General features: G+C 44.1%; 1 protein-coding gene and 2 pseudogenes across 1 annotated transcript; 2 read left to right on the top strand and 1 right to left on the bottom strand.

Annotated features, from left to right (window-relative positions):
* Positions 1-14,401: 14,401 nt before the first annotated feature.
* Positions 14,402-15,671, top strand: OR10P1 (olfactory receptor family 10 subfamily P member 1). Its single transcript, XM_002752580.6, has one exon. The coding sequence runs from the start codon at positions 14,402-14,404 to the stop codon at positions 15,341-15,343; it is 942 nt and encodes a 313-aa protein (XP_002752626.1). The 3' UTR covers positions 15,344-15,671.
* A 5,025-nt stretch (positions 15,672-20,696) lies between these two features.
* Positions 20,697-22,050, top strand: LOC100400552 (enoyl-CoA delta isomerase 2 pseudogene; annotated as a pseudogene).
* A 1,716-nt stretch (positions 22,051-23,766) lies between these two features.
* On the bottom strand, positions 23,767-24,274 carry LOC100400912 (small ribosomal subunit protein eS10 pseudogene; annotated as a pseudogene).
* Between the last annotated feature and the right edge of the window lie 1,069 nt (positions 24,275-25,343).

The following is a 25,343-nucleotide window of genomic DNA, read 5'->3' as shown; positions in this document are numbered from 1 at the left end:
CTCATTTCTCAAAATGTACTCCATCATTAAGTGATGCATAATGGTATTATTCATGACTGGATTATCTTACCTGATGGGGAAAACCCAATTATTCATTTCTAAAGAATATGAGTCTTTGGTGCTCTTACTATATTGGTGTTCTCATGCAACTGGCACACCAGACAATCCCTTGGGGGTTGGTTTGGCTTGGTTGGCTTGGGATTTCGTTAGAATCACTATGTTTTCCCTCTTGGGTTTTAAAGTGAGCACCTTCCTGCTCACATTGTATGACAACCCTATATCAATAAGATAATCACCATCAATTGATGTTGGGGTCCAGCACATCTGCCAGGGGGCTACTGACCTGCAGGAGTCCCCGAGACCACCAACATAGATGTCTCATTCAACCTGAGGGAGAGAGCATGCGGAAATGAAAGAAGAAAGAAAAGCGGAGTCTGGAGGTCTGAATGACTTGTAGTCAAGCAGCAGCTTTATTTTTGTGGGTTACAGCTTTTATACCTTTTTTCTTGTTACATTTACTTTAGCTCAGCAGAAAAGGGGGCAAACAGAAAAGGGAACAGAAATCACATAAAAATAGTTATCAGGGGCTTGTGATAACAGCTCACAGAGCAGTTTTGAGGGGGCTTGTGATAATAGCTTACAAAGCAGTTTAAGAGTTAATATGTGTTTTTCAAAGATACACAGTGCAAGCAAACAATGGTGCCCTTAAGGTGGCTTGTTAATCATGTTTTTCATTAGGAGGTAGAACAGAGGCTTAGCTCCTGGGAAAATATGGGCAGGGGTCTTTGCCCCTCTCAGGCATCTCAATTGCAGCAAGCCTATTGCTTACACAGAGACTAAAGGGGATATGAAACAGTCAGCACAGTGTCCTCATGAACCGCAGTCCCTTACTCTGCATTCTGTTTTTGCCTCAGTGGCTTAGCCATTTTTACCTCGACTCGACAGCCCTCGAGAGTGGGGGGAGAGCAGATAGGTTCAGCAGCCAAGATGGGGCAAGTCATGCTAACTGTCTCAAGCCTTTGGCGTGAACACTGCAAATCACCCCCTCCAACATGGGTTTATCCCCTTTTTTACTTATGTGTACAGTGTCATGAGAAGCCTCAAATGGACAGAAAGAAGTCTGAACTTCTAATTCTATGAAACAATTATTTTCTCCCTGGTAGTAGCTTTCCTGCTATGTTGGTTAAGGTACAGGTAAATTGTATAACAAAGCGACTTGATGGTACAGTGGATTAAACAAGATTAAAGTTTATTTTTCTGTAATGAAACAGAGATATGCTGTCCAAAGCTGAGAGGTCCAGACCTGTCAGTGTGGATCTGCTATATGAAGTGATGCCAATATCCAGCTTCCTCCAATATCATTACTCCTGCCATCTCCTCATACTCCTCATACACAGAAGTAGAAGGGTATGTGTTACCTCCATACTCTCATACTAACACAAGGGAAGGGACAGAGAAATTCTGTGTAGGCAGCTTGAACATTAAGGAGATCACTGTCTTAGTTATATTTTCTGCTACTGTAAGAGAATACCACAGACTGGGTAATTTAAAAATGAGAGGCATTTACTTTGCTCATGGTTCTGGAGGCTGCTGGGAAGTCCAGAGCATGGTGCTGGCATCTCGTGAGGTCCTCTGTGCTGCAGCAGGTGGCAGCCAGGATAGCAAAAGATCATGCATGGGGAGAGAGTCCACTTTTATAACAAAGCCACCCCACAATGACTAACCCACTCCTGAGAAAATGGCATTAATCCACTCATGAAGGTGTAGCTCCCATGACCTAATCGCTTCTTTAAAACCCCACCTCCCAACATTGTTGCATTGGGGATTAAGTCTCCAAAACACAAATTTTGGGGAATGCATTCAAACCATAGCAGTAACCCAGAAGTTTCCCACACGAATTCTGCTCACATCATTGACCCAAATTTAGTGATTTGATCACATTTTAAAACAAAAAAGCTTAATAACAGTGGCTTCTTGCTTGGCAACAAAGTGACCAACTGAAACCAACGGAGTTTTGTTGCTAAAAAGTTGAGAGTAAAATGGATAGTGAAAGGCCATTTATGAGTCTCTTTATACCTCCTTAATGTGCTAATATCTCTAAATCACAAAGCCCAGAGTCACAAGGACGGAAGCAAATATTTTGCTAGTAAGTCATTTGGTTTAGTGGCAAGAGGTGCCACTCCCACTTAACTCCTTGGTTACCAATATATTTTGTATTTGTATTTTGGCAATTTGACTATTGTATTTTGGCTCTGGGAGAACACCACATATTGGTCTGAGGTTCAGAGCCTATGTCTTACCTATAAGAGATCACTCAAACTTTTTAAGGTGTTTTTTTTTTCTCCCATCTGATGCTGTATTTGACTTTTTAATTGGCCATTCCATTGTTCAGAAAAGGCCAGGTGATTCTAGGAAATGGAGTTACAGGGTAATCCCAATGAGTCATGTGAGCACTAGCACACGTCTCACTTGTTTTGCTATATATTTGTTCCTTGGTTAGATGCGATATTATGTGAAATACCATGACAACAAATGCAGCATTCAGTAAGTCCATGGATGATAATACTGGCAGATGCAGGCAGGCAGGAAAAGTAAATCCATGCCCAGAGTAAGTGATTATCCCAGTGGGTGCAGAGGAACGCACAGCATTGCCTCCTTCATGAAGAAGGGGTACAATGTAATCAAACTATCCACAGTCATATTAGATACCCATTGCTGCAACAAATTATTACAAAACTTCCCTGCCTAAAACCACAGACAATTATCATCTCACACTTTGAGTCAGCCAAGAATCCAGGAGATAACAATGACCTGGTTGCCTCTGACTCAGGATCTTTCACAAGGATGGGGTCAAGCTGTCACCGAGGGCGCAGTCACCTTAAGGGACAACTGAGGTTGGAAAATCCACTTCTACACTCATTCATGTGCCTGTTGGCAGGCCTGAGAAGGTCCATTTCCAGGCTCACATGGTCCATTTCCAGGCTCACAAGGCAGGCTTTGGCTCTTCTTCATGTTCCACAGGCTGCCAAGTGTCCGCAATATGGCAACTTGTGAGAAGGGAGAAGAGAAAGACAGAGACAGAGGCAGAGGAGAACCAGAGAGGACCCAAGATGAAAGCCAAGTCTTTTTGGAACCTAATGTCAGATATCCCATCATTTTTGCCATATTCTCATCATTAAAAGCAAGTCACTGGTTCCAACCTACACTGAAATGGAGAGAATTACACAAATGCATGAATATCAGAAGATGAAGGTCACTGAGAATTATCTTAGAGACTGCCTACCATACCAAGCTATTGTTATTGGCAAGTTACACACTCAGCCATGGCATAGCCAAACCAGTCTTGGTGAGGGGAACCACTGTTGGTAAACCCGTGTCTAACCTTCATTTCTTCCCTGATGAACATTTTGATTGTGATCCCTTGAATAGGCACCAGAGATGCTGGAGAAGTCTGACTGACATCTACCAGCTGGGTCCTCTTGATCCCTAAGTATTAACAGTATCTTCTGCAGTGAGAGGCCTTTGATGAACATTCATATTGTCTCACCATTGTCTCACATCTTCACAGATAATCTCGCAGTCTGGACTCATTTTCAAAAGCTTAGTCACAGTATAATAACATGGTTGAAAGTATGGACTCTGCAGCCAAGTCACCTGGATTCAAGTGCCAGCTCAGCCACTTCTAGCTGTATGGTCTTATTCAAGGGCCTAACCTCTCTATGTCTCAGAAATTCCTCTCCAGTAAAGTGAGTGTAACAGTTGAAACTATTTTGGAAGGATTAAATAAGTTAATATATTTTATAGTAAGATGGTTGAAAGCATGAACTCTGCAGCCAGATCACCTGGATTCAAATGACAGCTCAGCCACTTCTAGCAGCATGGTCTCATTCAAGTGCCTAACCTCTCAATGCCTCAGATTCCTCTTCAGTAAAGCATAATAGCTGAAACTCTTTCGGGAGGGTTAAATAAGTTAATATATAAAAAGTGCTTAGAACAATATCTGACACAGCGTGGGCATTACAGAAGTGTTAGCAGTGATGATTATTATAATGATGATGATGACGATCACCAGAATGGCTTGTCACTCATTTTCCTGTCTTGTTCCTTCCAATTCCTAAACCTCCTACCAAACAAACCATTAGCTGCTGCTCGTGGATCAATGTAAATCTGTATCTCAGGCCATCCTTCTTTCAAGACAAGCAGACTCTTTAAGTTGTACTATCAAAATTCTGCTCGATAGGCATTTTTCTTCTCCACTCTTCCTCGGGTCACCCCTGTTTTCCTCAACCCCCATTACTGAAGCTAAAATGTCATGGTCCATATCTAGTTAGTCCCAGCAGAGTTGTACAAAGTTCTCTGTAGGCTGGGCCCAAATATTTTTCCTCCTCCATCAACCAGTCATGAGGAACACCTGAGGCCACAGGAGGAAAGGACATTAGTCAAAGTCTCTTTGTCAAGAATAGACATGACAGGAGTGTGGACCATGAACTGATGGACTGTCCTTGTGACTTCAGAACTTCTTCACGTCTGATGCCCTATAGGCCTCTTCACTTGAAAATGGTATGTTTCTGGGCCTGACCATGCAGCTTTATCAATTGGGAAGCATCCAGGTCATAAAGGGCAGCTCAGGTTGCAGAGTCACCTGGTATCCCAGGGTCAGGTGTTTATCCTCTACCAGAGATCAAATAACAAACAATGGCCCAGAGCAGTGGCTCACGTCTGTAATCACAGCACTTTGGGAGGCCAAGGTGGGAGGATTGCTTGAGCTCAGGAATTTGAGACCAGCCTGGGAACATAGTGAGACCTCATCTCTACTAAAATTCCAAAGGAATTAGCCAGGTGTGGTGGCACACACCTGTAGTCCCTATAGATACTCATAGGGGCTGAAGCAGAAGGATCGCTTGAGCCCAGGAGGTTGAGGCTGCAGTGTGTCCCGATTGTGTCACTGCACTCCTGCATGGATGACAGAGTGAGACCGTCTCAAAAATACATAAATAAATAACAAACAAGGAGATATTTCTCAAAAGTATAGTAGTTACTTGGCGAATTCTTGGCATGGACTTTCTCTGAATCCTTTCGGGCTTCCGCTACAACTGGGGCTTTTCACAGGCTCCAAACAGCACCAATTCAGCCATGGCACTTCTCACATCTTCAGATTCCCTTAGTCATAAAAGCCAGCAGCAGAATTAGCTGCACTGCAGCCTGGGCAAGCCAATATCCTTCTCTTACTCTGGGCCCCTGGCAAAGCTAGAAGTTTTATGTGTTTAGTTGAAAATATAAAAGTCCTAAGCATGTTAGTTTCTTTCTTGCAGCTGCCTGAGCAGTTATGAATAGCAACCACACACACGGTCATTTAACTCCTTGTACCCATACCATGCTAAGGAATCTCTACTCAGTGGCACATCAGATGACAATAGGTAATTATTTATGTAACTCTTTCACACCTGAAGGCTGAAAACCGAAGATACTAGTCTTTTATCCTCTGATAGTATCTGAATCCTCATTGTCTTTAAACCCAATAAGATCAAATAATCAATCCCAGATTCCCACCCTTGCAATAATTTCTGGTACTAAATTCTGTGTCAGTATATGTTAGAGTTCAATTGCAAATAACAGATACTGTCCTAGCTAGTTTAAGCAGAAACATGTTTAATTCAGATAATTGGGTGCTTACAACACAAAATCAATGGAAGGACTAGAAGAGAACATTCTCATCTAACCTTCTAGAAATGAGTTTTAAAACAACACTGTAGATCAGACTTGCCAAGGAATCTGCTACCACTGCCAAGGTCAAGAAAGTGGGGCATTAAAAAGACACTGCCCCAGCTGCTGGCTCCAAAACCACACCACCTCCAGCTCCATCCATGCCAGGCAAAATGGATACTCCACACCTTGCCTTTGGACACCTGCAGCACTGAGACCTCTGCTACAACCCCCACAGAAAACTACAACCAACCTTTTCAGGAGAAGCAACAGAAGCAAGAAAAGCACAGCCTCTGCCTTCTGTACCTCACATAGGTGCTGCAGCTTGGCAGAAACTAGGTCACGGGTAGATCCTTAAACTGTAAGGGGGGTTTGGGAATGTAATTTTTAGCTTTCTAGGCTCCAGGGGACAGAAAGGCATGTTATAAAGGTTGGAATTGAATTGAATGTGCAACCTACAATATGTGTCAAAACAACTCTCCTAAGCTATGTACCTGCTCTTCTTCTAAGCTCTAAAGCAAGAGCTATGAACAAAACAAAGTCCCTAATTTCATGGATCTATCTTCTAGTGGAGGAGAAATACACTCAACACCCAAACAAATATAATTCTGATTGATATTCATGCAATGAAGAATATGAAACACAGTGATCAGTGAATGGTGCTTTTATCTAGGGCAGTTCAAGAAGGTCTTTCTAAGAGGTAAAACTTGAGCTGAGACTTGAATAATAAGAAGTCACTTGTGGGAAGATCCAGGGCAAGAGCCTCTGCACAGATGAAACAGAAAGTGCAAAGAACCTGAAATGTGTAAGAGAAAGAGAAAGCAGGCTAGCATGGCTGGAGCATAATGGACAAGGAAGACAAGAGCAAGGTGTTTTTAAACATAGGCTACATTATTATTCTTCAGATATGGTATAATCAACAGATCAGGAGACAAGCCATTGAAAAGATAGTCTATTACAATCCTGGGAAGGGGGTATGCCACATGTCATTCAGGAGGCAGAGGGAGCAAGGGGTAAATGTGGAAGGGAGCCTTTCTTGTGGTTTTCAAGGAAGAAATGAGCAAGACAAGGAAAGCAGGCTAAATAGGCTGAGGATTGACTGGTTTGAGTAATTTCAGTGGGCTCTGGGGTATAGGGCTGTCTCTAGGTGTCTGGTACCTGATCCTGAGGTGATTAGGACCTCGGAATATTGGCCCAAAATGTCAGAGCCCAATAAAGGAGGCAGTTGAGGGTATGGACCCTGGATTGGTTGGTTTGCATACAAAAGGCACACATGCAGGGATTTAACCTAGGAATTAGCTGACCCTGGGAGGGGCAGTCTCTCCAGGGTCAGTAAGGCCCAGATGTCAAAACATCAGAATAAAAATACAGGCTAAAGTGGGGTGTGGTGGTGCACATCTGTAGTCCCAGCTACTTGGAAGGCAGAAGTGGGAGAATCGCAAGACTCCAAGAGTTGGAGTCCTGCCTGAGAAACACAGCGAGACCCTATCTCAAAAGAAAGAAGGAAGAAAGGAAGGAAGGATAATGAGGGAAGAGGGAGAGAGAGGAAAGGGGAAGAGAGAAGGAGAAAGAAAGGAAGGAAGGGAGGAAGGGAAAGAAAAGAAAGAAAAGGAAAGAGAGAAAGAGGAGGGAGGGAGGGAGGGAGGGAGGAAAGAAGAAAGGGACAGACTTAAGAGCTTAAGATAAGGGATCAATTCATTAGGGTCTTGTAAATCAGTGAAAGGAATTGTATTTTATTCTCCCCATAATGAAAAGCTATCAGCTACTCAAGGAAGGGAATGGCCAGACACCGTGGCTCATGCCTATAATCCCAGCACTTTGGGAGGCCGAGGCAGGAAGATCACTTGAGGTCAGGAGTTTGAGACCAGCCTGGACAACATGGTGAAACCCCATCTCTACTAAAAGTACAAAAATTAGCCTGGTGTGGTTGCACATGCCTGTAAATCCCAGCTACTCATTAGGCTGAGGCAGGAGAATCGCTTGAACCTGGGAGGCGGAGGTTGCAGTGAGCCAAGATTGTACAACTGCACTCCAGCCTGAGCAACAGAGTGAGATAACTCTGAATCAAAAAATAAATAAATAAAAAATAAAGGAAGCGAATGATATTGTCTGATTTATACTTGGAGAAAATCTCACCAGCTGAGTGGAGAAGATGTAGAGGGCAGGCAAGGCCCAGTGAAAAACAATTTGCTGCACCCAGGTTTCAGCAGCAAACATGGTAAGAGAGGGTTGCTTGGGATTAAATTTTTGAGGTAGAAGTATGACAGGACTGACTGCGAAAAATGTAGTGTGGGATGTTAAAAAAGAAATATTAGTAAAATGGACAGCTGGATTTTTGGTCTGAGCAACTGGGTGGCAACAGGTCACTTACTACACTGGGGAAGCTCCAGAGAGGAACAAGAGCTCTATCTGGGACATGGTAAGCTTGGGGAGACTCTAAAACATCTAAGGGGAGATACTCGGTTGTGTAGATAAGGAAAAGCCAGGGCCAAAGAAATACGTTTGAAAGTTGCAGAAGTTAAAGAAGTGTTTCAGGAAGGAGAGGGTACTAAATGTGTTGAAGACTGCTAAGAGATTAAGACAAGGACTGAAAATTGACTATTGGATTTGGCAACATGGAAGCTGTTGGTGATCTTGATAAGAGAAAATTCTGGAGTGGTAGGGACAATTGGAAAAAATGGAAGACAAAAAGTGGAGACAGCAAGTGTCAACTAGAGGACATCAGGGATTTAGGCCAAGGCCCAGTTTATCTCAGGTAACACCTCTGTTCTATCTCCAAATGTCACGACCCCCATCATCCACCACACCGCTTCTATGCTGAAAATATTCAGAAGACTGAATTCTCTCTGTCAGTGTCCCACTGCAGTGACATGGGAGATCAGGGATTGATGGAAATCCAGCTCTCCCTCCTGTAAGCCCCTGGATAAGCAGACAGGCAGTGTCCTCACTGGAACACTTCCTTTCTAAAAAAGCAAACCGCCGGGTGCGGTGGCTCAAGCCTGTAATCCCAGCACATTGGGAGGCCGAGAAGGGTGGATCACGAGGTCAAGAGATCAAGACCATCCTGGTCAACGTGGTGAAACCCCGTCTCTACTAAAAATACAAAAAATTAGCTGGGCATGGTGGCACTTGCCTGTAATCCCAGCTACTCAGGAGGCTGAGGCAGGAGAATTGCCTGAACCCAGGAGGTGGAGGTTGCGGTGAGCCGAGATCGCACCATTGCACTCCAGCCTGGGTAACAAGAGCGAAAACTCTGTCTCAAATAAATAAATAAATAAATAAAAAGCAAACCAACCATGGAGATCAATGACTTCACTGGCATAGCCTCTAGAATTCTCCAGGAGCATCTACATTTAACAGGAAACTGAGATTTCACGCACGGGCATTAATTCCCAGGATGAGACTCTAGACATGAGAAACGAAGACTCTCAAACCCCTCATGCCATCTGTAACCAAAGAGATCTTTCACGAATGGGGAGGCAATAGTTATCCCAGAGAAGAAAAGGTATCAGGAGGTTGGCCAAGGGCAACAAGCTTAAGGAGAGAAAGAGGACACATCAGGCACTGGGGATCCAGACAGAATTATCTGGCCCATGACACTCCCTCAGCTCAGGGTTACCCAGGGAAACCCCAAGAGTCAGGGATTCCCAAATCCCCAGCAGGGTGCAGGCACAATGCCAGCTGGAGAATGATTATGGGCCCCACAGAGCTGAGACTTCCAGGGAGGAAAGAGGGTAACGGCAGATCCTCACCTGTGCCCAACAGCCCCTTCCCTAGTGGGATGATCATTTCACCTCCCTGGGTAAGTGCCCCACGCAGTGCCAGGCAGCCTTGGGCCTTTTCCTGATGCATCTAGACCCTGCCAAAAACAAGAGGGAAAGAAAAACCGTGGACAGATCAGGGCCCACTCAGGGCCTTAGGACCTCTTGCTGTGCTGGGAGCCAGTACCTGTCCATGGGCATGGGAGAAAAGAGTCCAGGAGAGGGGTTCCCAATTCTCTACTATTGCATTTGCAGAGTTGTGATTCAGATGTCATTAAGCTGGCTGTACAGGGAGAAGGGCTGGGAAGGAGACAGAGAATGTTGGACAATTTCTGTCAGATAAAATTTCACATAACAGAACGAGGAAAGTGTGTATACACAGACTGTGCAAACCTGTGATGTGTGGTGTAAGTACTCTGTGGGGGATATGTGTCAGGTTATAAGTGTGGTGGTTATGTGATAGGCATGTCTGTGGTATGTCTAATAGGATGGGGTGTGTGGGGTGAAGTGATGGGGTGAGGCGGTAAATAATGTGTACAGGCTTGTGGGTTTGTGTGCAGTGTAAATCAGTGGGGCATCACAGCCTCCACACTGTCTATGGTCAGCATCTCTCAGGCTCCTGTTAATGGATCCCATCCCAGAGCCCACAGAAAGCTGCCTGCATCCTCCCCAACACACGCACACAAACACACACATGCACACATGCACATGCATACACACACACACACGCGCGCGCACACGCACACACACACACCATGGCCAGCTCCCATTAATACTATAAACAAAACAAAAAATCTGAAAGAACAAAAGACAGTTTATTGCCTGGCTGTGCTCCTCCAGACCTCTCTGATCCAATAAAGGCTGTCCTTCTCCCATTTCCCACATCCCCCATTAGGCTCCAGAATCCCAACTACCTTGACCCAAGATGTTAAAGCTACCCCTCAAGATCTGCTTTCTGTTCCACTCAGCCTTTAACTGCCCTACCTCTTGCATCCAGGGGTCATGGGGTGACCAGTCCTGAGCCAGCCGGCCACACCCTGCCAGTTATCCTCTGTCCATCTAGCCGGCTAACCACAGGTTATTTTTTTTTTAATTTACGTGCCCATTAGCTGATCAATTTGCCCATCTGCCTGTCTCTCTAAGGCTTATTGGAGACATAGGGATGGTTTTATGGTTTTAAAAAGAGCCACAGGAAGGAGAAATGGAGAGTTGCTTAATAGGTATAGAGTTTTCATTTTGCAGGATGAAAACATTCTAGCGCTTTGTTGAATATATTTAACAATACTGAGACATACACTAAAAATGGTTAAAATAGTAAATGTTATGTTATATGTTTTCACCACAATTAAAAAGTGTTTTTTAAAAAGAACTTCATCCCCTCTCTGTGACCCCATGGGCAGTTACTGTCTTCTCAAGGATCCTCTGTGGGAGGCTTTGAAAAGTATAGTGGTCACTTCAGAGCCGGTGTCTCTCTGGAGATGGTCCCAACTGTGTCAGGATGTGTAGGAAGAGGAAGAGGGAAATTAGCAGAGTCAGAGTAGAAACAGGGAAGGAAGAGCAGACAATCTGGCAGAAACTTGCCTCTCCACCCTCACCAATGACATCTTGAGGCAAAATCTAATGACTGAGAGGGAAGAAATGCTCACAGTGTGAAAAAGGTGCAGTAAGTATGGAGGGAGGGAGAGGCCCAGAAGAGGACAGACAGGATCAAGGAGTCCAGAAGGAAGCAGGGTGACAGAAGGCTGAGGGATTTTTTAAAAAAAACCCTTTTGGCACAATGTACACTATTTGGGTGACAGGTGCACTAAAATGCCAGACTTCATCACTATATAATTCATCCATGTAACCAAAAACCACTTGTACCCACAAAGCTATTGAATTTTTTTAAAGAGCCCCAGTTTCACCAAGAGAAGGAAGGTTGGTATTGCCCCTCATGTGTCCAGCTAGAGGAATCCAAAAACACAACATAGCGAGACCCATAAAAATGTCCACATGCTTAGTCAATAATTTTATTCCCAGAAATTTACCCTAAGGTAAAAAGCTAACAGGCAAACTGAGACACACACAAAATATTGCTTGCATCATTATCTACCATAGCAAAAAAAGATAGGACAGCTTAAAGTAGAAGAGAATGAGAAGTGTTTGTTAAATGTTAGTGGAGAAATTCAATGGACTACTACAATAAATTTTTCTGAAAGACTATTCAGAATACCATGTGGTCTCGTGGCAAAATACAACAAACATTAAAAAAGGAAAAGAAGGCCAGGTGTGGTGGCTCACGCCTGTAATTCCAGCACTTTGGGCGGCCTAGGCGGGTGGATCACGAGGTCAGCAGTTCGAGACCAGGCTGACCAACATGGTGAAACCTCGTCTCTACCAAAAATACAAAAATTAGCTGGGCATGGTGGCACACACCTGTAATCTCAGCTACTCAGGAGACTGAGGCAGGAGAATTGCCTGAACCTGGGAGGTGGAGGTTGCAGTGAGCCAAGATCGTGCCACTGCACACCAGCCTGGGCAATGAGACTTCGTCCAAAAAAAAAAAGGAAAAGAAGACAAAACGGTATATACACTATGACTACAAGCATAGAAAATGGGTTTGCAGGGGGACAAACACTTGAGGGTGATATACAAGAAAAAAAGAATGTAAGGTGATAACAATGAGTTTATTCCAAATATTTCTTAAATATTTTTAATTAAAAAAATAACATTTTTAAAATTTGAAAATATCAGGATCTATTTTGTGTTATCGACATCTGAAAGGTGTTGTTTTTTTTTTCCTTTTTAATCAGCCAGCCCGAAATGTCATGAAGATTTATTGACATAAGTAGAAAGGACTAATGAACTCAGATACTCCTTCTGTCCAAACTGACTACATGCAAGTTCATCTCCCAAAAGCGTAGGGTGAGGCTATTGGCCTCACTAGAGATAGAGTAAGTATGGGTTGAAACCTCAGGCTTGAAATTACAATTCCGGCACTACTGTTCACTGACTGTGATCTTGGATAGGTCATTTAAAGCTTCAAAGTCCTGATTCTTTAATTGCAATGACAAAATAACAATTGTCACTAATGTTGTTTAAAAAAGTCAACTGAGATACCACATAATCCCCAGCACACAGCACTCTCTAAACATGAGCTAGAATAAATGGCTTAAGGCCAAAAATATATATATATATGGTAAGAGCAGAGTGAGGGTGGGATGACAGTTAAGTGCAGTGGGGAGAACTCTGAGGCTCTCTTTCCTAAATGTGAAGATGGCTAGACTAACCTCTTGAGTGGGTCAATGGAGGTGATCAAAGCTCTGTGAATCTTGGGACCAGGACTTCTGAAAGTCCACTCCAGATTCCTGTCTTTGTGTAACTAGCTGCCTAAATTTAAGCAAATCACTTAATTGTTCTATTTATCAGTTCCCCTGTCTTTATCACTGAGATTCATTCACTCATCTAATAAATGTTTAATGAGCACTTGGCATGGTCCAAGTACTGAGTTTGTTTTTCTGGTGATTAACCTCTAAGGCAGTTTTTGATAACCTGGTGGTTAAGATCACAGGCTCTGGAGTTAGGCGGGCCTGGATTTGAGCCCAACTCTCACTTACAAAATGTGTAACATTGAGAAAGTTACTTACACTGTCTGGGTTCCCCTTTCCTTATCTGTAAAATGGAGAAAATGAAGGTTTCTATGTCACAGTGTAATTAGGAAGATCCAATGATTTAATGAATATTTAGCCCTTAGCATGGTGCCTGGCAGGAACCAAGCACATGGGAAACATTAACAGCTGCTAAAACAGGCAACTGCCTCCCCGCCTCCTCACCATGTCCTGCAGGATCTCACAGTGGAGTCATAACTGCTGGGACCAAAGCACAAGCAACATCTCATGAAAACAGAGATAAATGCCTTCCTCAAACACTCAAGGGCTCTCGGTGCAAGAGGAGTTAAACACTGTATAACATACTAAGCATTTAGCCAAGACCAATACTGTATAGGCTTTTCCTACAGGCAGAAGAGGACATAGCTAGAAAGGGCTACCTCAATAGGTGGTAAGTTCCCCATCACTGCAGATGTGCAGACACTGCACAGCACCCTTCTAAAATGTTGAAGATAAGATCCAAGTATTGTCACATGGGAATAAATGTTCCTAAATGTCACTTTTAATCTTGAAATGCCGTGGATACTTATTTCTGAGCCTGAGGATCACAGAAAGCTGCCAGCGGGATAGCGGGACTTGAGTGAAGGCTCGAAGTATGATGGGATTTTAACACAACGAATAGAAATATTCTCTGCAAGGAGACACCATGGCAATGCATGGAGGCCTGAGAGAACAGGGTGTGCTGGGACAGAGCAGCTGGTGTGGCTGGTCACAGGGGCCCAGATAAGAGAAGAACAGAGGAATTAGGGCAGGTGCCAGAATCCCAATGATACCACTTGGCAGTGTTATCACAGTCACATCACTATGTGACACTCTAAATCCACAGCTCACCATGGTGAACATTAGACACCAGCTCAGGACAGTCCCTGGTGCTACCCAGTTTCTTTTGGGCCTCAGCATCCATCTAGAGAGTACAAAGGGGCCTAACTCACAGCAGTTGCTCCACCCCTCACTCTGGAGAGAGCCCCAAAGACCAAAGCTCGAGTCTCTACATATGGGAGTCAGGCCCCAGACACAGAACCAGAGCACAGCAAACAGTGAAAAAGGCATCATATTAGGAGTCGAGAGACTAGGACTGAAGTCCCAGGCCTGCCACTTTCTAGATTCTACTTCAGGCACATTATCTAATCTCTCTGAGACTCATGGCTCATTCATAGAGAAGGTATTCATTCTCTCACTTGATTTTGAGAGGAACTGTGTGGAAAGCGCTTTACCGAATTACAGAAATGTTGATTGTTATTTCTAAATAACTTCTCTTCTTAGCTGTATCTCAGATTCTGGCCTGGAGTGATGGCTGGAGTAAACCATACTATGCTGCCTGAATTCCTCCTTCTGGGATTCTCTGACCTGAAGGCCCTGCAGGGCCCCCTATTCTGGGTGGTGCTTCTGGTCTACCTAGTCACCTTGCTGAGTAACTCCCTGATCATCCTCCTCACGCAGGTCAGCCCTGCCCTGCACTCCCCCATGTACTTCTTCCTGCGCCAACTCTCAGTGGTGGAGCTCTTCTACACCACCGACATTGTGCCAAGGACCCTGGCCAATCTGGCCTCCCCGCATCCCCAAGCCATCTCCTTCCAGGGCTGTGCAGCCCAGATGTACATCTTCATTGTCCTGGGCATCTCGGAGTGTTGCCTGCTCACGGCCATGGCCTATGACCGATATGTTGCCATCTGCCAGCCCCTGCACTACTCTACCCTCTTGAGCCCACAGGTCTGCATGGCCATGGTGGGCACCTCCTGGCTCACAGGCATCATCACAGCCACCACCCATGCCTCCCTCATCTTTTCTCTGCCCTTCCCCAGCCACCCAATCATCCCACACTTTCTCTGTGACATCCTGCCAGTACTGAGGCTGGCAAGTGCTGGGAAGCACAGGAGCGAGATCTCCGTGATGACAGCCACTGTAGTCTTTATCATGGTCCCCTTCTCTCTGATTGTCACCTCTTACATCCGTATCCTGGGTGCCATTCTAGCAATGGCCTCCACCCAGAGCCGCTGCAAGGTCTTCTCTACCTGCTCCTCCCATCTGCTCGTGGTTTGTCTCTTCTTTGGAACAGCCAGCATCACCTACATCCGGCCCCAGGCAGGCTCCTCTGTCACCACAGACCGCATCCTCAGTCTCTTCTACACGGTCATCACACCCATGCTCAACCCCATCATCTACACCCTTCGGAACAAGGATGTGATGAGGGCCCTGAGACACCTGGTGAAGAGGCAGAGCCCCTCACCTTGAAGAGACTCAGAGGACATCTGCTCACTCACTCACTCACTGCTCATCCTGCCAGCCTTCAGGGGCTGGGTTTAAATCCAACAGTCACAGAAACCATGCAGCACCTCAAAGGAGAAGGCTTCCTGGAAGAAAGTACTGAAATAAAAAAGAGATAAATCTATGTATTGCCTCTTAGTCCACAGTCCACACTCACTATCAGAGCATGGATTATTAGATCAAAGTAGAATGAAAGGGATTGCTGCCTTTGGGAAAGAACATTTATTTGGCATCTTCTAGATTGTTCTGGATCCCTGAGCACAGTGATTGCCATGGCTGTACTGGTAGTCGGAAGTCCGTGTCAGTCATGAAAGCAGGTGTCTGTGAACTTGACATCCAACTAAGTGACCCACCCAAAGCCTGTGGAGGAGTTTACCTGGCCCATCCATTACATTTTCTTCTACCTGCATCTGAGCCTTCCTCTACTCAGTGGAACATCTGTTCTGCCCTTGGCCTTAGGAGGAGGTGGTCTGAGGCTTCCAGTCATAAGCCTCTGTCCTTCCCAAGATACCAGCAGAAAAGGGAAGATGTCAGACAGTATCAAAAAAGACCAGGTTAAACAACAGGAAAAGCTATCTTCCAGGAGAGCCTATACATGATTCCCAGAAACACAATGGGGTGTCCTGTTCTGGATGCTAATAGGAGAGAGTGGGTCAGGGATTCCAGAAGACCCGCCAGCTTGAGAGGCAGGATCCACAGAGCTGAAGCTAACTAGGGAGCCAGAAGCAGGACATGGTGAAAGCAAAGCACTCCCATCCCTCTGTGCTGAGGTGCCACCAGCTTCCCACCTCCCTGCTCCGCCTGGGCCAGGGACAGAGGTTTCTCCTGCTTTATTCTCTGGGGTCCCCATAGCTAGATAGAAGCAGAAGCCCAAGGCAAAAAGACAGGCTGTTCCAGTTCCCCTCTATTCCCTCACCTCTCACACACCATTACCACCTATGTGTTCTCTAGCCAAGAAATGCCAGAAGATCTGGCTCTCAGTGAGGAGAGAACCCCAATATTTCATCAATAACGTGAGCTGTACAGGAAATGATGGGAACCCAGTCTTCTCTCACCACCCCTGTGATCTTCAAAGAGTACTTATCCCTCACAGAGACTCTGCTCTTGTGCTAAGGAGTATTCAACCATGGGAATCGGTGGGTGTTCTTCTGTACCCCAGCCTCTGCACCCACTTCTTTTTTTTTTTTTTTTTTTTTGAGACAGAGTTTTGCTCTTGTTACCCAGGCTGGAGTACAATGGCATGGCTCGGCTCACTGCAACCTCTGCCTCCCAGATTCCTGAACTCAGATGATCCACCTGCCTCAACCTCTCAAAGTGCTGGGATTACAGGCATGAGCCACTGTGCCCAGCCCCACTTCTAAGTTTATTTCCCACAGATCTCCCCAGGCTCAGACAGGCTTTTATATCTCTATGCCTTTTCATAAGATATCCTGCCAGAAATTCCCCACACACATCTTATCCAAAATACATACCTGGCAAATTCCTATTCCTTCTGTAAGACCCAACTCAAGAAATTCCTCACATCCCAGACATATTTCATTATTCCTCTGTTATGCCAATACTATTATAAGCCTTTTTCCAATGAATTGTAACTCTTATTCATATTTCCTTATCCAGTTCTAAACTGTTAAAAACCTGAAGACAGGGAAAGAGTACTAAGCCCTCATCTCACCCTAAATAGTTCAATAAATGTTGATTTATCTAATGAATCACTCAGGTATAATAATGCTTGCTTGTAGAATCATTTTATAAACTCTAAAATGTTATATAAAATTCTGCTTATATTAATCTGTCACAGTAGAGTTATAAAAATAAAACCAATTCTGTCTATTAAACTATTAAACCTCATGCTTTAACTGTCTCCCATTGAGGTTTGGAAATACCAGTCCAGCCTAGGGCCACCTAAATCACTGAGCTTGCTCTGCTTTAAAACAGCCCACAAGAGGGCTCTTTCCTACCCTCTCCACCATGGACTTCTGACATCATCCATAAGTGGTGATCACACATCTGACTGGACAAGACCATCTCCCTGGTGTCATTGTCCTGCTCCCAACCTGTGCTATCAGTCTGGTCCCATGCCACCTTCCCTAGCCCTGGCACTCACCCCTAGACTAGGTAAGGCCCTGAGACCATCTTGGATAGGATCTGGAGAGTAGACACTCAACACTCATTGTGGCCACCCAGCATTGACCCTCTCTCAACATTTGGGGAATTCTCTACTTTAGAAAAATGGTGGGAAGAAAGACCACCTCTTTCTGTGGAGCTGAGATGGCTTCATGGCCTCTGGGGCATGTGGTCTGGCTCTACTGACCAAATGTTCCCATGCCTGACTCTGACCAATTGGCTGGTCCCCACAAGCAGCAAGGAGCACTGTGTACTCTCAGGGACAGCACAAAAGGCTGCAACAGGAAGCTGCCAGCCTAGACGTGGCATCTGGTCCCTAGTGGCAGCACCAGTGGCTCACTCAACTGACCAGTTTGTGTTTGGGAGTACCTCTTGGAAGCTTAGCCTCCGGCATGGTCTCCAGCCCTCCCAGCAATTCTGTGAACTAACCTGAATTTTGTTAATAAATTATATTTGTGCTTCATCATTTGGGCAGCTTCTGTTGTCAAGAATTTTAACTGGTACAACAGATTTGGAGGCTGGAGGTAGTAGAGGGACCTCTTAACCCTGGTGTATTAGGAAGAAAGCGGTCTGGGTCCTGTGTAGAGAACAGCTAAAGGGAACTTGGGGGTCAGAGAACACCCACAGACAAACAGATACAGAGAAAGGGAGCCAGAAGCCATACAGCACTCCTGATTCAGAAAATAACTGATAAGGTCCCTGCCCTCCCAAGACTTAATCTAAGGCAAGTAGGGGTCAGGGAATGGAGTAGAGAAAAAAAAAACAGCAGAAACATAAATCCCAGAAGGCTTCTGGAAGAATTAGCTCAATGCAGTACTTCCAACCTTTCACACATCGTGGGGCATGTAGACAGTACTAATATTTGAGTGGCACACCAGGGAAAACTAAAGGAGACTTTAAGGTATGTAGATGGGGCTTAATGAAAAAAAAAAGTATTACACTCTCTTTTTACTATGTAATTATAATTTTAAAATTATAAATAAGTAGTATAATAAAAATATGCAGCAATAGAGAAGTCTTTGAATATTAATTTTCTATAAAATGTTCAAAACACAATGTGGTTCTGTGAACATAATTTTTCTTTTTTTAATAGATAAAAATATATTATTCTTTTAATAGATAAAAATAGATAGTCTCCCAAGCTGGAGTGCAGTCATGTGATCATAGCTCACTGCAATCTTGAACTCCTGGGCTCAAGAGAGCAAGCCTCCCACCTCAGCCTTCTCTAGCTAGGACAACAGCCACACACCACCATGCCCAGCTAATTCTTCTTATTTTTTTTAGAAATGGGGTCTTGCTATGTTGCCCAGGCTCATCTCGAACACCTGGCCTCAATATTCCTCCCCCCTCAGCCTCCCAAAGCACTGGGATTACAGTGTGAGCCACCATGCCCAGTCATAATAATTTTTATATTAGATTTTGTGCTTGAAAAAATAGCTAAACACCTCCTGATCCGGATTTTTAGTAATTTACTAATTTTTCTTAAAAGAGCACCATCAAAAAAACTACTCACAGAAGTGGGTGATTAAAAATGCAAAACCTTTTTCAAAGTCATTCAGAATTTTGCAACAGTTGAAATTATGTGTAAATAATCCACTAGCTCTTCCTTTTCTTTCATTGGCAAGTGGTAATGTTGAACATTATTGCATTAAATAAAAAGGATTTTGTATTCGATCATATTGCAATATAAAATCTTTTCATATCAAGTATTTCAAAAGACAATGCCCCATGTAACAACATTTTGGCTAACGGTAGGCCACATATAAGACCTACCGTTCCCATAAATTTATGAAAAATTCTTATGGCCTAGGGACATTGTAGCAGCTGTCATGTAACACAGTGCATTACTCAGGTGTTTGTTGTGATGCTGGTATAAACAGACCTACTGTGCTGCCAGTCATAAAGTATAGCACATATAGTTGTGTGCAGTACATAAGACTTGAATAGTGATAATAACCAACTATGTTACTGGTTTATGAATTTGTTATACTACACTTTCATTATTATTTTAGGGTGTACTTGTTCTACTACAAAAAAAAAAAAGTTAACTGGCCAGGTACAGTGGCTTACACCTGTAATCCCAGCACTTTGGGAGGCCGAGGCAGGCAGATCACAAGGTCAGGAGTTCAAGATCAGCTTGGTCAACATGGTGAAATCCCGTCTCTACTAAAAATACCAAAAAATTAGCTGGGTGTGGTGGCACATGCCTGTAATTCCAGCTACTCGAGAGGCTGAGGCAGGAGAATTGCTTGAACCTGGGAGGCGAAGTTTGCAGTAAGCTGAGATCGTGCCACTGCACTCCAGCCTGGGCAACAGAGCAAGACTCTGTCTCAAAAAAAAAGATAGTTAACTGTAAAATAGCCTCAGGCAGGACCTGTAGCGGGTGTTTCAGAAGAAGGCATTGTTTTCACAGGAGATGACAGCCCATGGGTGTTACTGTTCCTGAAGACCTTCCAGTGGAACAAGACATGGAGGCAAAAGACAGCGATATTGATGATCCTGACTCTAGACTGACTGCGTTTTTGTCTTAGTTTTTAAAAAATAAAAATTTTAAATATAGAAAAATTATTACAGAATAAGGATATAAAGAAAGAAAATGGTTTTGTACAGCTCTACTATGTGTTTGTGTTTTAAGACAAGCATTATTACAAGAGTCAAAAAGTTTAAAAATTGGCCAGGCACAGTGGCTCATGCCTGTAATTCCAGCACTTTGGGAGGCCAAGGCAAGTGGATCACTTGAGGCCAGGAGTTCAAGATCGCCCTGGCCAATATGGTGAAACCCTATCTCTACTAAAAATACAAAAATGAACCAGGTGTGGTGGTGCATGCCTTTAAGTCCAGCTATTTGAGAGGCTAAGGCAGGAGAATCGCTGGAACCCAGGAGGCGGAGGTTGCAGCCAGCCATGATCACACCACTGCACTCCAGCCTGGGTGACAGAGCAAGACTCTATCTCCAAAAAAAAAAAAAAAAAGTTTAAAAATTTAAAAGTTTATAATGTAAAAAAGTTACAGGAAGTAGGGTTATGTATTATTGAAGAAAGAAAAATATATTCTTATAAATTTAGTGTAGATGGCTAGATATGGTGAACGCGGCCTGGAGACTGGCGCAGCGTTCATGTCCAAGAACACATATGCAATGAAGCGAAGTGGCCATGTGCGCAGTGACGGCTAAGAAGCACGCTCCACCTCCCTGGGATGTCGGGAACCCCACACGAATCTGTGTATAGGGAACAAAACCGGAACACGATGGTGGCCTTGAAGTGGTGGAATTATGAGTGATTTTCCAGACTTTAGTCATCTGCAGGTCATTAGTTTCCCAATAGTTCAGCTGCACGTGAATAGAACAGCAATGGGAGCCAGTCAGAAGGACTTTGAAAATGCAACGAATCAGGCGAAACTCTTGAAGAAGGATACAGGAAACTAAGTGAACCTAAAACTCTACGCACTACATAAGCAGGCCACTGAAGGACCTTGTAATATGCCCAAACCAGGTGTATTTGACTTGATCAACAGGGCCAAATGGGATGCATGGGATACCCTTGGCAGCCTGCCAAAGGAAAACGCTCAGAGAACTATGTGGATTTGGAGTCCAGTTTGAGTTCTTCATTGCAATCCTCTAGTCAGGTGGAGCCTGGAACAGACAGGTAATCAACTGGATATGAAACTCTGATGGTGACCTCCAAAGATGGCATCACAAAGATCACATTAAATCGGCCCACAAAGAAAAATGCCATAAATGTTGAGATGTATCATGAAATTATGCATGCACTTAAAGCTCCAAGCAAGGATGACTCATCCGTCACTGTTTTAACAGGAAATGGGGACTATTACAGTAATGGGAATCATCTGACTAACTTCACTGATATTCCCCCTGGTGGAGTAGAGGAGAAAGCTAAAAATAGTGCCATTTTACTGAGGGAATTTGTGGACTGTTTCATAGATTTTCCTAAGCCTCTGATTTCGATGGTCAATGGTCCAGCTGTCAGCATCTCTGTCACCATCCTCGGGCTATTTGATGCTGTGCATGCATCTGACAGGGAAACATTTCATACACCGTTTAGTCGCCTAGGCCAAGGTCCAGAAGGATGCTCCTCTTACACTTTTCTGAAGATAGTGGGCCCAGCCAAGGCAACAGAGATGCTTGTTTTGGGAAAGAAGTTAACAGCAGGAGAAGCATGTGCTCAAGGACTTGTTACTGAAGTTTTTCCTGACAGCACTTTTCAGAAAGAAGTCTGGACCAGGCTGAAGGCATTCGCAAAGCTTCCTCCAAATGCCGTGAGAATTTCAAAAGAGGTAATCAGGAATAGAGAGAAAGAAAAACTACACGCTGTTAACGCTGAAGAATGCAGTGTCCTTCAGGAAAGATGGCTGTAGGACAAGCACATGAATGCAGTGGTGAACTTCTTATCCAGAAAATCAAAACTGTGATGACCACTATAACAGAGTAAAGCAAGTCCAAGGAAGGATGTGCTGTTTCTTCTGATTTCTAGTACTTCAACTAAATAAGCTTCACTTGCCCTTTGCAGCACTAAAATGTCAATTACAATGATGATATTTCACTACAGCCCTGATGAATAAAAAATTTTGTAAAACAAAACAAAACGAAAATTTAGTGTACATAAAGTGTAGTGTTTATAGAGTCTACAGTAGTGTAAAGTAATGTCATATGCCCTCACCTTCACTCGTCACTCACTCACTCATCCAGAGCAGCTTCCAGTCCTGCAAGCTCCATTCATGGTAAGTTTCCTACACCATGTGTACCCTATACTATATATGCCAGGAATTTGGTTGCAAAAGAGAATAAAACACAATCCAGTGAGAAAGTGAGACCAATTAACAGGCAGTTATAATTCTGTAATTTCTCATGAGATATATAGTAAAATAGCAGCAAGACAGGATATTAAGAAGAGGCCCCCAAGCCAGTCTCAGAGGGATGGAGAAGGATTCAAAAGGGAAAAGATATCTTAACCGAAATCTGAATAACCAGGAGAAGTTATCCAGAGAAAAAGCAAGAAAATGTTAAAAGACAAACCTAGGCACGTGAAAATTTTAAAGAGGTTCTCTGAGCAGTCAGCAATTTATGAATTAGGCAGCACCAGACTGCAGAGCAGTTTAGGACTCCACTGGAAGGTGCAAGAGAGGAAACTTACCAAGTGAGAGCAAGACAAAGAAAACATGTGGGACTGGTAAGAGTGGCAAGTCCCTGGTTAAAGATTAGTTGGCAGTTCCTGATGGGTAAAGTCTCTAGTTTTGTTTTACTGTTTACATTAGGCTTCACTTTGCTTACACAGAAACTTAAAGTGCTAGACCCACCCTAGGGTAATGGCTTCCCAGTTAATTTTTTTTTAACAAAAGGGATTCGAATGTGCCAAGGCCCATAGGTGAGACGGGGCGCACAGCCTACTCCAGGAACTGCAGCAAGGGAGAGCATTGAGAGAGGGAGGAGTGAAGAGTGACCATAGCTGCTGGGGTTTGAAGAGGCCTAATTGACCATGCAGCTCTCCCTTTCCAGCTCTCCACCAGCTGGGAAGTACACACTGGAGTCAGGGAGCAGAGCATCAGCTTTACTACTAACAGAGCTGAACAGCAGTATGTGGCTTGAACCTTAAGTCAAAATAAGTCTCATGAAGTTGATCTCATTCCTGGAAGTAGAGAGTAGAATGGTGGTTACCAGAGCCTGGAAAGTGGGGAAAGGGACATAGGGAGAGATTCGTAGTGGATATAAAGTTACATTTAGAAGGAATAAGTTCCAGTATTCTATTATACCAAAGGGTGACTTCAGGAAACAATATTGTATTGTAGATTTCAAAATAGCTAGAATAGAGAATTTTGAATGTTTTCACCACAAAGAAACGATAAAGTCATAAAGTAATTATAAATTTAGAAAGGAGGATTTTTTTTCTGAGACAGGGTCTAACTTTGTCACCCAGGCTGGAAATATAGTGGTATAATCTCAGCACTGCAACCTCAACTTCCTGGGTTCAAGTGATCCTTCAGGCTCAGCCTCCCAAGTAGCTGGGACTACAGGTGCATGCCACACACACAGATAATTTATTTTTGTTTTTTGGGGGTTTTTTGTAGAAATGGGGTTTCACAATGTTGCCCAGGCTGGTCTCAAACTTCTGACCTCGTGATCTGCCCACCTCAGCCTCACAAAGTGCTAGAATTACAGGCACGAGCCACCACCCCCAGCAGGAGGCTTTATTTATTTATTTATTTATTTATTTTGGATGTAAGTTTATTCAATGCAAAATAATCCTCTCCAATTTTACTGAGATGGCTGACCGCATCCACAACCAAATCCACCTCTAAACTGGAATTTGGTTGCTGACCCAGCCTCAACCTCTACTTTCTTGTCGGCACCAGGTGGCACAGCACTCCGTCTGTAGGTATTTCTGTCCGCTTCCCCTCTTGTGAGTCTTGCAGGCCGCTCACCCTCCAGACCTTTAGACCGAGGCCTGCCAGTCTTTGGATGGCTGCAACATAGAGTGACAGGCACAATCTCTGGGGGCAGATGAAGGTAAGCACGGAGATACTGGCTACCCTCATTGGTAAGATACCAGTAGAAATGTCTCCAAGCAAACTGTTCCTTCACATAGGCTTGGGACTTGAGAGACTGCATGGCCTTCATGACATGAAGGTTGGGCACATTCTTGTCTGCCTGCTCCGGGTGGTTAGGCATGTGGGCATCCTTCTTGGCCACCATGACTCCCTCCTTAAAAAGGAGTTCATAAATGGCAATCCAGCTCTTCTTAAGCATCAACATCTCGGCGGTTGTAGGATCTGGGGCCAGGGCTAGAAGGCTTTATTTTTAAAAAACAGTTACTGCATGTAAGCTGGCCATTCTAACAGGCTGGAAAGCAGAGGCTCCAGCCCAAGGCCAAAAGACAGGTACTTCCAGGGAGAGGCAGGTGGAACAGGGACTTATGTGTTAAGCAGATTGGCCAAGTATATACCTTCAGTAGGTTACAGGAGGAGCTAAGAATATTCCTGAAGGTGGTCCTAACATGTATGTGCTAAATAAACATGTATGTAGCATATGATTCATGTTCACCCTGGGGTGCAAACTTAATATTTAAATGCATTACAGTTAGGCCCTTATATCAAAAAGTGAAGCAGAGACACAAAGGCATTAAAATGTGCAGCCTCTGTAAACTAGCCAGAACCAGTCCCTGGGCAGTGGTCTTATCAGGAGAAAGTTACTGAAATCAATCATTTGGCCAATCAAAGCAGTAGTTATGGCTTGTGAACAGGGGAGTCAGTCAGTGAGTGTCTGGTGGTGGAGGAGCTACAACTGTTTTACTATTGCTTATCTTGTTTTGCTGCTAGAGAAAAAGGAAAACCTTATAGCCGTTAGAACATAGTACAATCTTTAAGTGTAGGAATGTGTGACTTAAACTGTGCCTGGCATGGCCTTAAGTCCTATTCATAATTTGGTATCTTATTGCCACAAAGAGTCTATTCTGTCAATCTCATGATCTCTATTTTAACATTAACGCTGGTCAATTGCGTCTAAACCGTAGAAGGGAGGAGGTATAAAAAAGCATGTCTGACCTCCAATTCCATCATGGCCAAGGACTCGGTTTTTGTTTTTTTATTTTTTATTGCATTTTAAGTTTTGGGGTACATGTGCAGAACATGCAAGACAGTTGCGTAGGTACACACATGGCAGTGTGTTTTGCTTCCTTTCTCCCCTTCACCCACATTTGGCATTTCTCCCCAGGCTATCCCTCCCCAGCTCCCCCCACCCGCTGGCCCTCCCCTCCCCCCCCCAATAGACCCCAGTGTTTAGTACTCCCCTGCCTGTGTCCATGTGTTCTCATTTTTCATCACCCACCTATGA

Source organism: Callithrix jacchus, chromosome 9 (genome assembly GCF_049354715.1).
Source record: "Callithrix jacchus isolate 240 chromosome 9, calJac240_pri, whole genome shotgun sequence".
In the NCBI taxonomy this organism is placed as follows: Eukaryota; Metazoa; Chordata; class Mammalia; order Primates; family Cebidae; genus Callithrix; species Callithrix jacchus.
The sequence above is the reverse complement of the archived record's forward strand: the minus strand, read 5'-3'. Positions and strand labels throughout refer to the sequence as shown.